Source organism: Eulemur rufifrons, chromosome 1, assembly GCF_041146395.1.
Source record: "Eulemur rufifrons isolate Redbay chromosome 1, OSU_ERuf_1, whole genome shotgun sequence".
Taxonomy (NCBI): Eukaryota; Metazoa; Chordata; class Mammalia; order Primates; family Lemuridae; genus Eulemur; species Eulemur rufifrons.
Window position 1 is genome coordinate 53,870,241 of NC_090983.1, and position 13,661 is coordinate 53,883,901.

Sequence of the window (13,661 nt, forward strand, 5' to 3'; positions counted from 1 at the left end):
TGCTTACTTACTGGCTCTGTAGGGAAACAGATATACATCCATAAAGAACTAATCAATTTAAAGAATTTCGATGGGTATAGAAATGAGTAAAGAACGTAAAAGGGATACATGAAATAAAGGACTGGCTAGTCTGATACAAAAACTAAATAAAATCAAACTTACTCCTCAAACTACTTCGATTCTTCCTTTCTCTTTTACATGAGATAACCCAGGTTGAATATGCTGGCTAAGAATGAATGTGTTTCACATCCTCCCAGGGACTGACAGTAAACTTTTGGAAAAAGGAATTCAGACCATAACTCAAAAGTCCCTTTTTCTACCCTTCATCTTCATCTCAAGAAACTAGAAAACTTCATGAATAGCCCTTTGAGTTAGTTAAGGTGAAATCTTCTCAAAAGCATCAAATATCAAGGATATAGAACGAGAAGCGGAGTTTCTAATCTCTTTGGAGTATCACACACACTTTCATCTGCTAGATAAGAATAATACCAGCTGCAAATGAGGAAGAGAAAACTGGAATCTGAATAACTAGTAAAAAGTAGACACAATAAACTTGGAAAAAGAGGAGCTATATTATAAATGGATCAAAGAAAGGTTTAACTTTAAATCAGAAATCTGACCTAAAAGGTTAGGCGTGGTGCCACCTAACAATACAACACATTCTTAGGTATTCATGTTGATAGGAAATATGGGCTCAAGACAAAAATTGCTGCATGCCCCGTTTCAGGCACAGATCTTAGATAGCAAATTGGGGATAAAAGTCCCTCCACTTAAGAACTTAGGTAAATAGGCCGGGCGCGGTGGCTCACGCCTGTAATCCTAGCACTCTGGGAGGCCGAGGCGGGTGGATTGCTCAAGGTCAGGAGTTCGAGACCAGCCTGAGCGAGACCCCGTCTCTACTAAAAATAGAAAGACATTATATGGACAACTAAAAATCTATATAGAAAAAATTAGCCGGGCATAGTGGCGCATGCCTGTAGTCCCAGCTACTCGGGAGGCTGAGGCAGTAGGATCGCTTAAGCCGAGGAGTCTGAGGTTGCTGTGAGCTAAGCTGACGCCACGGCACTCACTCTAGCCTGGGCAACAAAGTGAGACTCTGTCTCAACAAAAAAAAAAAAAAAAGAACTTAGGTAAATAAAATTGCTCCTTAGAAGTAAAAGCATGTTAAACTACCTGACACCAGAATATGGACATTAACAGTATTCATGTCCCTTTGAACTTAACAACCGGTGAGCTCATAGCCTTCTAGAACCTTCTAGCTTGCAAGCAAGAAGTGTAGCTTCTGCAGAAAATCAATCTGAAAAACTTATACCACTCTAGTTCTACCACTAGCTAGGTGACCACGGGAAAGTGACTTACGTTGGAGTTTTAGTTTCTTATTAGTAAAATAGAAATTATTTTACCAATGTCAAAGGGTTATTGTAAGTATTAGGTGAGGTAATTTGCAAGAAAGTACCTAATACAATCCTTTTTTACTGAGGGTGTTTTGTTGTTATATTCTATAAAGACAATTCAGGTTCTTATCACTACAGTGGAAGAAGATAGAGTTAATCTTTTAAGGTTTTCTTGTTTGTTTTTCTTTTAACCAAAGTATTGCCAAGATAAGGAACCTAATCAAAGTTATTTATTGTAAATTGAACTTTATAGTTATTATAGACCTAAAACTGTTCAATGGACTATAAAAATATGAGTATAAAGTGTTAAAAATATATGTCTCTCTGTGTTTTCATGTGGCAAAATTTTCTATGTGCTCCTTTTTGGAAAGGGTATTTCCACCAATTATAGACTGCTGCTCCAAATTATGTGATAATTTAGATCAAGGTCATTACCAACCTAGTTGACTAAACGTGAAAAATATTGTCCCCATGTCAGAGACCTTAAAGAAAGAACACTCTAAGGGGATTAAAATACCTTGCAAAGAATTACAACATGAATAGCTCAAGAAATCTTAATTTATAAAAGGTCACAGAGTTACAAAAAACATCTCTCATTTCAACTAATTAAATAAAATTTTAGTTAAATGGCACCTTTAAATATTGGTATTGCAGCTGTGAGTGCATTTAAATAGCATTTACGCAGATATAATTAGCACAATTAAACATGGGTAGAAGTGGAAACACCATTCTTAATTATATTGATATAATCAGTTTTATTAATGCTTTATAGCAACAAAAGTGACATCTGACAGTAGCACACAATTCATGACTGAATCTAATATTAAGCATTTTAGCATATTAAGGAATCTAAAGCTAGGTAATTGGGGAAAGAAAGAAGTCAAATAATGAGTTCTTACCTGTGACGATACCATAGTTGGGAGGCTCAAGAATTACTCCATAAAACTGGATGATGTTTCTGTGACTGAGGACACTGAGTATTTCTGCCTGTACAAAAAATAAAATGCAAAATTGCATAAAATTTCACATTTATAACAGTCTACTAAAAACAGGCCTCCTATTCAATTTTCTTTTACATACATTTACAAAGATATAATATATATGTGTCAACAAGTACGTGATGGTGATAAAATTGTCTTTAGGAGCACTCTTGAAAGTTTAAAACCTTTCTTTTGAAGCTTTCTGAAAATTGAAAAAGGAAACGGGGTTGAAGAGGCAATAAAAGCCCGCATGACCGACAGCAGAGGAGGATGACTGATGAGGTGAGATACCACATTTACTGACAGTAGAAGCGTCTACCTAATAGTCAAATATATTTTTTCTGCATAGTGTCTCTTCTAGGAGGGCACAAGGCTGAACTTTCATTGGTTGGATGAGTCAAAATTAAGGTAGGGGTTTTTAAATATTAACGAAGTAGAATCAGGTGATACCTATTTACATTACTTATCTAATCATTTATTCAAAATATATTATTCCTCTCCTGTATACAAGGTATTGTAAACATATAAAGGTGGATTCTTGACCTTTGGTGGTGACTTGATAGGAGGCCATATTTATACACTTTGAAATGTATTAAATACAAGAAAACTGTACTGAAGAGTGACATGGTAAAAAATAAGTTATTTTTATTAAACTTCATTTTTAAAACAAAAAAAAATAGAGATACCCCAGTATGTACTTGCTAATGTCTATAGAAAGATGATCTCTAGATAAATATCTTCATTAACATTTTATTACTTTTACAGAGAAAAATATGGCTAATGAAGAATTATACATACAATGAGCTATAAAAATCACATAAGTTAAATATAGAAAGGATTTAATATTTTTAAATGAAAATATGTGGCAGCAATAGAGGAGATTTATAAGTCCTCGCCCCAGAAAGGGGATCATCAAGAAGAATGTCAGCAAGTAACAAAAATGAAGATGCTTTGGTCGGAGAAAGGACTTCCCTTTGGGAATCTGGATGCTATGAATTTATATTATTTGCTATCAATTTTTTCTCATAGGATACGAGTTGAGATTTCATTAAAAACACACTCTGTGAAACCGGTTTTGAAGGTAGTGGAACTAGGTAGAAAACAGAGTTTGAGGGTTGGCATGGGGTCAACATGGAATAGAGAGAAAGGAAGATTATCACTGATTGGATGATATACTTATCAAAGTTGCTTTGACAATGTGTTTCTTTCAATAATAGAGATGCTGAAGTGGGCATTCATTGCCTAACCAAACAATTCCTTAACACTCACTGAGTGCGTACTGTGTATAAAGCTTCTGTGCTCATCAAGCAACCTTCTTCTCATAGTTTGGTTTCCAGTAGGAAGAAAAAGCATCAATTAGGCAACACAACTATTTTTTAAGAAGCAGAACAATTCTTTGTTGAGTAAAGCATTAGAGTTCAATGTGAGTACAGCAACAAAGTTAACATTTGGACCTGTATTTGTCAAACTCAAGTAGCATTAACCTTTGGTATATTCTTTGGCATATTTGAATTCTGTGACCACTAAAAATTTTTGTATCGATAAAGAATAAACACAAGAATATTCTGAATTCTTGGATGACCACTTTATAATTTGGGATGATGGGATTTCCAGTATTCCAGCTAGTTTTCATGTTTACATTTAAGATTTTACCAAGTAATACCTTGAGGAGATAGAATTTATCTTTTCAGGTGTTGGTAAGCATGCCTAACAGCTCTTGGTCACGAAAATGCTAATGTCAAAATAACAACCATTATCCTATGTCCCACTGTTGTGCTCATATTTTAATTTTTTACAATTACGAAGACAAAAATACTCTTGCAGTATAATTTGTAAGTAAAGACATTTTCATGGAATAAGACTTTATGTTCTTATTTAATAAACTAAGAATCTGATTTAACAGCATAAAAACAACATAATACTTTAGAATGTTGTCTAGCTGCATGGAAATGGGTCAACAGAAAGCAAAGGCAGACTGAATAAATAAGTGATGTGTTTGTAATAAATGAAGGTCAAATGATATCATGATGTTAGCAATTCAAACGAGCTCCAATAGAAACAAGTATGAGGTTAACTGAATTACTAAATCCTGCATTACAGGAATCAGTACCTGATAGTGAACAGATATACTCTGTGGATTTTGCTTTTATAGGCACCTCCTTGCAACAGCTCATTAATGAAACTGTTGCAGTAAACATGTAGTAAATAATTTTTCATTGAATTGTTGTTTTCCCATTGTTTTCCAGATTACACTCTTGGCTACTCTAGCAAATGGACTGCCCAGCAAAATAATGGATTAGTGGTTTAAAAATGAGTTCATTGTTAAAAATGAAATGATGATGAAAGTTAAAAATAATGGTCCATCATGCCAAAAATTATAAATATATCTTTTTACACTACTAAAACCAACACAAGCAGTTTATTTTCAGTAAATATAATTTGATGAAAATTGCTAAATTATATTGATTTTATAGTTTTATTTTTATGTAATTGAAAAATTGGTTTTGGTTTCACAGGTATATAATAGCTATAATTAGTTAATTCTTAGTTTTGTTTGTGTATACTTCAGTAACACCGAAATAACAATTTCAGTGAACACTTGAAATTCAGAAGACTTAATTTTTCTGTATAAAAGAGCTACACACATTTCTCAGTTTGCAAATGCTATTCCAGGGACTTAGATACTTGTACCCAATGTTCAAAGCAGTATTATTCATAATAGCCGAAAGGTGGAAACAACCCAAGTGTTCATCATCTGATCAATAGATCAATTGATCAATGAATGGATCAATAAAATGTGATACTGTAAATAAATACAATGGAACATTACTTCAGCCATAAAAAGGAATTAAGTACTGATACATACTACAACATGGATGAACGCTGAAAACATTATGCTAGTGTCGTAAGCCAGACACAAAAGGGCAAATATCGTATGATTCCACTTACTTGAAGTATCTTGAATAAGCAAATTCAGAGATAAGGAAAGCAGATTAGAGGTTACCAGGGACTGGTGGGAGGAGGGAATGAGAAGTTATTGCTTAACGAGTACAGAGTTTCTGTTTGGCATGATGAAAATTTTGGAAATAGATAATGGTAATGCACAACACTGTGAATATAATTAATGCCACTGAATTATACACTTAAAAGTGGTTAAAATGGAAAATTTTATGCTATATATTTTACAATAAAAAAAAAGTTTAAAAATGGCATCCTTTGCAGAGATGAATGATCAGAGTCTATAGATACAATCCAAGGTCTAAATATCCTTAAAATAAATACATAATTTTCCAGATTAGGACTTGAAGATCTAAGCAAAGACTGAGACAGACTGCAAGAATGTTAACTCAGGATCTAAGACTCTCCATAAAATAAAGAGTCCCAATCTGATACACAAGTGGGGTAACCAAAAGTATATCCATAAAAATGTCTAATAGTAATGTCCTTATCAGGGTACAAAAATGTCCATACAAATTATTTTGTTTGCAGCAAAATATGCACCTGCTCTTAGTGTTTCCAGCTGGAGCCAGTTCCTTCCTCCCTTCTTCCTTCCTTTCTTTATACGAAAAATTACAGGGTGTTTTAGCTCGTTAATAAACCTAGGGAGGTGGTGGGCATTTTGTCATGAGTTTTATTTTATCTGGCATTTCTATGTGTTTATATGGGAAGATGAGCTCGGTTTGCCATGCTTCTAGAAGTCAACCAGCACACAGGTTCCCAATGACCAATTCAATTAGAGATATTAAGAGAAGTTACATATTATAGCTTTAATTCTCTTCCTTGAAAGTACTTCTAACAGTTTTAAAATATCCTCATCTTCAGAGTGATTGATCCCTTTCTCTCAATTCAAAATTTTTTCAACCTAATCTCAAATTTTAATTTGCTTCTTTAATTTTGGAGAGCTGCCACTGGATTCTTAAAGCTTCTGTGTCTTTAAAGCTTGTTTACATCTTTCATATTCCATTACATAGTCTATATGTATTTACATGATAGATTAAAAATAAACTTAAGTTCATTTCTTTTTGTGAAAGAAAGCAAAGATACCAACAACAACCTAGTTATACTGTGAAAGCAATAGTTTCTGAAGCCCCACATCATTAGGCTGGCAGGCTCAGTTTACCTCTGACATTTGGAACAGGCTTTTCTCCCTGGCTGTCAACAGCTATTACCCTCTACTCGGTGGCTGGGCTGTGTCTTAACAGGGCCCCTGTTGCTGCAGTGATGTGGCACTGACACAAGGCCCACGTGGACTGCCCATGAACATCAGCTGCTCCTCTGGTGTGTTTTGGTGCTTAAATGCACTACACCACAGACCTTGATCTCTGAGGTCATCACCAATTCTAAGAGTCTATCATTCCATCAGAGTCTGATAGTGAGAGAAAGGAAAGTGGCTCATCCAGTCATTCAGCTGAAGCAGTCTCCTCCCTGCACTATCCATCCAAGGCCAAAGGCTCGCTCCAAAGCCAGCTCTGTCTCCAAAATACCAATATGGTCCAGGGTCACTATATTCTCCCATAGTTCAAGAAGGTATGAGATGATCCCACATTTTTTAAAAGTAAAAATTATGTATCTAGAAAAAAGACTGGGAAGAAATAAAACATTAATTGTGGCTATCTATCTCTAAGAGACAGAAAGAATAACAGATTTTAAGTTTTTTTTATAATTCCTAAATTCTTTACAATAGCCCCCCCACCTTTTTTTTTTTTTTTTTTTTTTTGAGATAGGGTCTCACTCTGTCACCCACTGCTGTGGCTTGATCATAGCTTACTGCAGCCTCAAACTCCTGGGCTCAAGTGATCCTCGTGCCGCAGCCTCCTGAATAGCTGGGACTATAGGAGCATGCCACCACAGCCAGCATGTATTTGTATTTGTGTGTGTGTGTGTGTGTGTGTGTGTGTGTTTGTATATAAAATGTGTGTGTTTGTGTATATACACACACACACACTTTTTTGGTAGAGATGGGGTCTCACTATGTTGGCCAGATTGGCCCATGTAATTTTTATAGTCAAAAAAAGCAATACGAGCATGTTATATGTAATATATGTGATTAGAACATATAAATATAAAATTGAAAATATTTATTTGCATGGAAAGATTCTCCCTCAGATTGGGTCAGGAAGAAGAAAATCTCTTTCCTTACCTTTCCATGACTACCGTAGGCATATAAAAACTAGTTTAGCTAACCTGTAACCTGTGAGTTCCTCCTGACATGGCTCTGGAACAAACTATTAATAGTATTCACCCAGGTCACTCCTACAGAAGAGATCAAAGATGTGTTCAACCTGCTCAGTATCTGGTTCAGCATTTTATTCAATAATGTTCCTCTCCCTCCTCACGTCTGCTTCTATGGCCTGCTGTCCTGTAGAAGAGCCTTTCCTACTTTGCTCCTCTGGTAAAACATCCAGTGCAACACCACATGAGGGAGAAAAGTCAGACACCTTATACACAGGAAGCACTCAATAACATTTAAAGGATGAATGAACAAACAGTATTTGACGATAATGACATTTTGTGTGTTTAAATGATTATTATAGAGAGCATGTGTTAGTAAATGTTTACTCTGACCAGTATAGTGAGAAGAAGAAAATGCCAGAGGCTGTGAATGTGCTTCAGCATTCACTGTCTTCTACAGGCGTAGGGGTTACTGAGGCTGGATTTCATAAGAATGACAGTTAATCAATTATATAACCACAGTAGAAGCCACATTTGAAATTTATATTCACCAGTCCATTGTTAATCTAAACTTTAAGAGTTGGAATGGCTACATTTTGCCTGATAGGCTCTGCTGTCCAAAGCAATCAAATGAGCACAATTTCTTGAGATTCCTTTGCATTCTTTAAGTATGTCCTTGCCTTGGTATTGCATTTTTTCAGATTAGGAATGCAAGGCTTGCTCAGTCTTAAATTTCCAATTTTCTACCCAATACATTTTGCCATATATTTCCAAAATCACCTCTACAGATGAACCAGCCTTTGTCCAGTCGGCACTTTCCAGACCCACCATCCTATCCAAATGCTATGGCAGATGCTCCTCTACCGTGCACTGGGAGAGGGAGCCCCGATTCTCAGTAGTGGGGCTACATCCCCACAGGCTCCCTCCCCTTCCTAGGGCAGGCCCAGTACCATAAATGTCCACAACAATGAACCAGGCCTCTTATGATCAGGACAGGTTGTAAAAGACAAGCCCTGGTCTTCACAGTACAGTATACATATATCTTTATCACCAGAGTCTGGAACTATTATACTTAGGAGCAGAATGTAAGGACAAGGAGAAATCATTGATTTAAAAACAGCATGTACAAATCTATAAGGTCAAAACACCTAGCTCATCTAGGCAAGCCATGGGGAGAGCTTCCCTTTCCTTCTCTGCCCATTGTTTCAGGCTCTCATCATACAGACAAATGAGGCAGAGTGCTCATCCTCAGTTATCAAAATATTTATAGGCATCAAGATCCCAGGATCTTGACTAGGTCAAAAATTTTAAAATGCTGCTTAATTCAGTGCATTTTCTCCTCAAAAGCATCATAACTAGGGGCATTTTTCCTAAAATAAAAAGAAAAACTTGATTCTTAACGTACGGCAAGATGGAAAACCAGCCCTCTACTGCTAAAATGCTCTGTGCTACAGGAACAACTTAAAAAAGCAGGCTTGGAGGATTTTCAATCCTGTATATAATCACTAAAGGGTCATATAAAAGTTGTGCTTTCTGAATCACTTTGGGCTTAATAAGACTCACTCAATAACAATCACATGATAAGAAGCAAACTTCACAATTCTATAGGTTCTCTTTCAAATGATGCTCTTTAGGTATTCAGGGAGATCAAGGACAAATGAGCTGAATACAGGTTCCATATAACACATTCTATATTCTGAATAATGTTTGATATCATGAAGACTTTTCTTTGGAAGGAAAATAGCTACAAATGCTGAGAAAAAAAAAAATACACCAGCCATCTGCTGACTCTTCTTGAACAAGTGAGATGGAGTCATGCAGGCTTTTTATTATAAACGTCACCAGTGCTGGGAACTATTGCTCAATGGCTTTCCTGGTGTGTTGCAGCAGACTCTCCGTGTGCAATCACACGGGGAGGAGCCTGGGCTCCCCTCCAGGGATCTTGCTCTCTAGTTAAGTACATATCCAACCAAGGGCAGACTAACTTGGCAGGACAGGAGGTGGCTAAAACTGAATGAAACAAATAGTGAAGATTTAAGATCAGGGATTCAAGAGACTGCTCCAAATCACAAAAAGCCTGAGAGATTTTACATTCTTAGTGCTCTGAACTGAATGTCACTGTGATAACATAAAAAAGTAAAATATATTGAAACAACCTGTACTCAATTTGGGTGACCAAAGCACATACAAGAATCCAGCTTTCCATCACTTTATGTCACTTGATCAAAGAGATCACGGTGTGCTAAACTACACGGACTATCTCTACAAAGAAAGCCCCTGAATAAGGCTTAAAGTATGAACTAATGAAAGATTAGGCTTCTAAAAAATTGAAGATCAATATAATGTAATCAAATACTAGACAAGGTGAGTGAAAATTTAATTCTAGTTCTAAAACAGATGGCCCTAAAGGCACCTGGTCACTCTGGACCTTGCTTTCTTCCTACAAAATATTAATAACTTGGTTAGACAAAATTATCTTCCAGATTTCTTCATGCTTTAAATTTCTATCCATTGCTGTTTTTAAAAATTAATTTACGATTAACACTACACAGAGTGGGTGCTCAATAAATATTTGATAAATTGAACTGAGGTAATTAACCATGGTATATTAGGACATCTCTGGAGTCAAGAAGGTTTGAGTCTTGGCTCTGTCACTTGTAAGCTAGTTGACTTTGAGGAGGTTATATAATCTCTCTGAAACTCAGTCTCCTCATCTGTAAAATGGGGCAGTAATCCTACCTCACCCGGTGCCCAGCAAATGCCGGGTGCTCAATCAATGCTAGGTCCTTTCTCTGACATCTTTTCCCTCCATTTATAATCCATGTCTATCTTTCAGAATCAAGTCAAGCTTATGAGCAAATTCATATTTCTTCCGACAATGGATTCCACTTACAAAATTGTGCTTGTTTTAATTAGCCTCATGTATTTATTATATTCAACTTTCCATGTTTACTTATGTTTTTACCTAAATATAGCACTTTAATATTTCCAAGGCATTTATCTTACCTGACCCTCATGAATAAGACGTTTTATCATATTTAAGTGTTGAGAAAATTGGGTCTTTAATTTTATTTTCTCAAACTCACTCACCTACAGCCTAGTAAATGTCAGCAATAAAATTTGAATCTAAGTCTACCACCTCTTTTTATTTATTTATTTTTATTTTTTTTTGAGACAGAGTCTCACTCTGTTGCCCAGGCTAGAGTGAGTGCCATGGCGTCAGCCTAGCTCACAGCAACCTCAAACTCCTGGGCTTAAGCGATCCTACTGCCTCAGCTTCCCGAGTAGCTGGGACTACAGGCATGCACCACCATGCCCGGCTAATTTTTTGTATATGTATATTTTAGTTGTCCATATAATTTCTTTCTATTTTTGGTAGAGACGGGGTCTCACTCTTGCTCAGGCTGGTCTCGAACTCCTGACCTAGAGCGATCCACCCGCCTCGGCCTCCCAGAGTGCTAGGATTACAGGTGTGAGCCACCGCGCCTGGCCTACCACCTCTTTTTATATATTTTTTGTAAGGTTTTAAGACCGGAGTCCACAGGATGGGGGCGGCACAGCTGAAAGTTAAAATACTCTCCCGGGTTTCGGCACCAAATGTACGGTTTTTGGATTGGCTGGCGCCAGAGAAAGAAAGACGAGCAGAGTTGAAAGGGGTAAGTAAAGAGGCTTTATTGGAGTGCTCCGGGGTAGGGGAGTCCCAAGAGAGGGCCCCGGGCGAGATTTTCGGGTCCTAGGAGAGAGAGAGAGAGAGAGAGAGAGAGAAACCCGAAAAGTCACATCGTCCAGAAGTCTGAGTGAGTTTACATATGTTTTTAGGGCTGGGGGTAGGGGTTTCTTTGTCAGGAAGATTTATGGTGGGGAGAACAAGGAACTGTCCCTCGCAGTTTTAGGGCGGGTATTGAGAAATAGGAGGGGCCGGTGGTATGTGTGGACTCCAGGAACCGAGACTCTTATCAGGGTAACCATCCAGGTGTGGTCATCCTTTAACTTAGCTGGGCCTTGCAGGCATTGTCCTTGGCAGGTCGTGGGCTTCTTCGTTTTCCATTAGGGAGGGCAGGGGTGCCCGCCACCAGCCTTACATTTTTCTTCCCCTTTCTCTCTTGGAAAAAAAAAGTCCAATAAAATCATGAGTCCTTCTAAACATTTTTTATTAAAAGCTGCCATTACTTAAAGAGATTCCAATTCACAGACTCCCCTTTAATACTTGCTAACATTTATTGAGTGCCTACTATGAGCTAGGCCAAGCACTCCACGTAGACTGACTATTTAAATCCTCACAGCAAACCATGAGACAGGGCCTACTATTAATTGCCCTTTCACGGAGGAAGAAACCAAAGCAAGGAGAATTTAAAATTTTTTCCAAGGGTACATAAGTGGCAAAGCCAGGTTTTTAACATAGGTAGTCTGATAGCTCCGCTTATAATCACTAAACCATACCACTTTTCACTTCACCTAATTTGAATACAGAATGAAACGTTAATTTATAGGACATCCAAAAATCACACCAGGCCTAGAAAATTTCATTGCTCTCTTTAGTTAGTTACAGAAGCGTGAGAAACAGCTCCTCATCAACTCGCTCTTAGGGTCTCAGGGGCTGTCCTCACTACAAGATTTCCATGCCTTCCTGACGCTCAGTCGTGCCAGATCAGGTCAAGAACCAAGACCTAATTCTCTACGGGCACTAGGCCACTGGGCCAGCCAACAACCACCAAATTTATAGTTAATAAAACCAGTTAATTGCACAGCATGAGGCGCTCTCTCTATGCAAAAATTACATGGTTAGAAATTTTGAGCGACTCTCACAATCTGATTAGCTAAGTGTTTTATAATATTACTCTCCAGTGCAACAGAGTTTGATTATTTACATCCCATAAGAGAAATGTTTGCCACATTTATTATGGAAATCTACAAAATCATTTAGAAGAATTTAAGCAAATTTAATTTTAAAATAGTCTGAAAAGTCCTTTAACATCTTTTAGACTCCAATTAGACAGTATCTTGAATACTTGGATTATTCAGCTAAATTAATAATGATTTTACTATTTTTGGGTTCTGTAGGCAAACTCAAACAATAACTAAAGACGAAAGCACGTGACACCTGCCAGACTTTTTTCGTTTTATTGATTAAAAAAAAGAAAACAGTACCAAACACTAACAAATGTATAGTAAAGATAATCTGGAACCACAGACTCTTAAGAATGAAAGGGATATAAAGTCTTCTAGTCTTTTCCTTCCTAGTCCCCAACTACAACCCCACCTTAAGGAAACTCCACTCCTAAAGGCAAAGGTCCTTCTCCCCTAAAGGCTTACTGAATATATAGCCTCCTTTTGAACAAATAATCATCACCAGACAGTATCTTTCTTTTCACTAACCTTCACGCTGAAACCCAAGTCTTTGTGTTCAGTGGAGTGAAAGATAACAGCTGAAAGATAAATTTTACGTTAGCTTCAGTTTTTCCAAAGCATAAAAATTGCAATTCTTTTCACTTTTCTTGACAGGTCTTATTTTTCAGCCTTTTGGTTATTTTACCAATGTCTATGCCAAGACATCAGTCATTCAAAAGACATATTCAAATAACTGGTATTGGGTAGAATCACCAGACATGTGTTCATTTTTCACCCTGATAGTGAAATACGGTGTAAACTTGGTTATCATAGTTCTCCTCAAAATCATCTTTATGCTCCTCCCATCTAAAAGAAATATTCTGATGTTCTTTAATTCAAATATGTAAAGTTATAACTTAAGAATAATGGTATTAGTAAAAAGAATATTTATAATTATCCTGAATAACTGGTTTGTTTTTATCCCATTGCTCCCGTGATTATTTTAACAACCTCTCACCTTACATTTTTCAAGTTAGTTGCTAGGAAGTTAGACCCAAGTTTGCTGCCTACATCTAGAAAGTATATAGGGCCTCATGGGTGTGTTTCTAGCATACTAAACTTCATTTCTGCTTCCCTTTTGTTTTTCTACCCTACTTTCCCTTTGCATCATTTTTCTATTTTTAATTTATTTTACCTCACAATATTGTTTGCATTTTTATTAGCTGCCCTAAATTATTTCGATGACAAAGTTATACAATATAGTAATACAATTGACTTTTGAACAACA

General features: G+C 36.7%; 1 protein-coding gene across 3 annotated transcripts in view; it reads right to left on the reverse strand.

Moving 5' to 3' along the window:
• Positions 1 to 13,661, reverse strand: part of MAP3K20 (mitogen-activated protein kinase kinase kinase 20) — a 168,007-nt gene that overhangs the window by 89,752 nt on the left and 64,594 nt on the right. For all 3 annotated transcript variants that reach the window (XM_069470849.1, XM_069470839.1, XM_069470858.1), the window contains exon 3: positions 2,294 to 2,381. In XM_069470849.1, the coding sequence (XP_069326950.1) occupies positions 2,294 to 2,381 (88 nt within the window). The remainder of the gene's footprint in view (positions 1 to 2,293; positions 2,382 to 13,661) is intronic.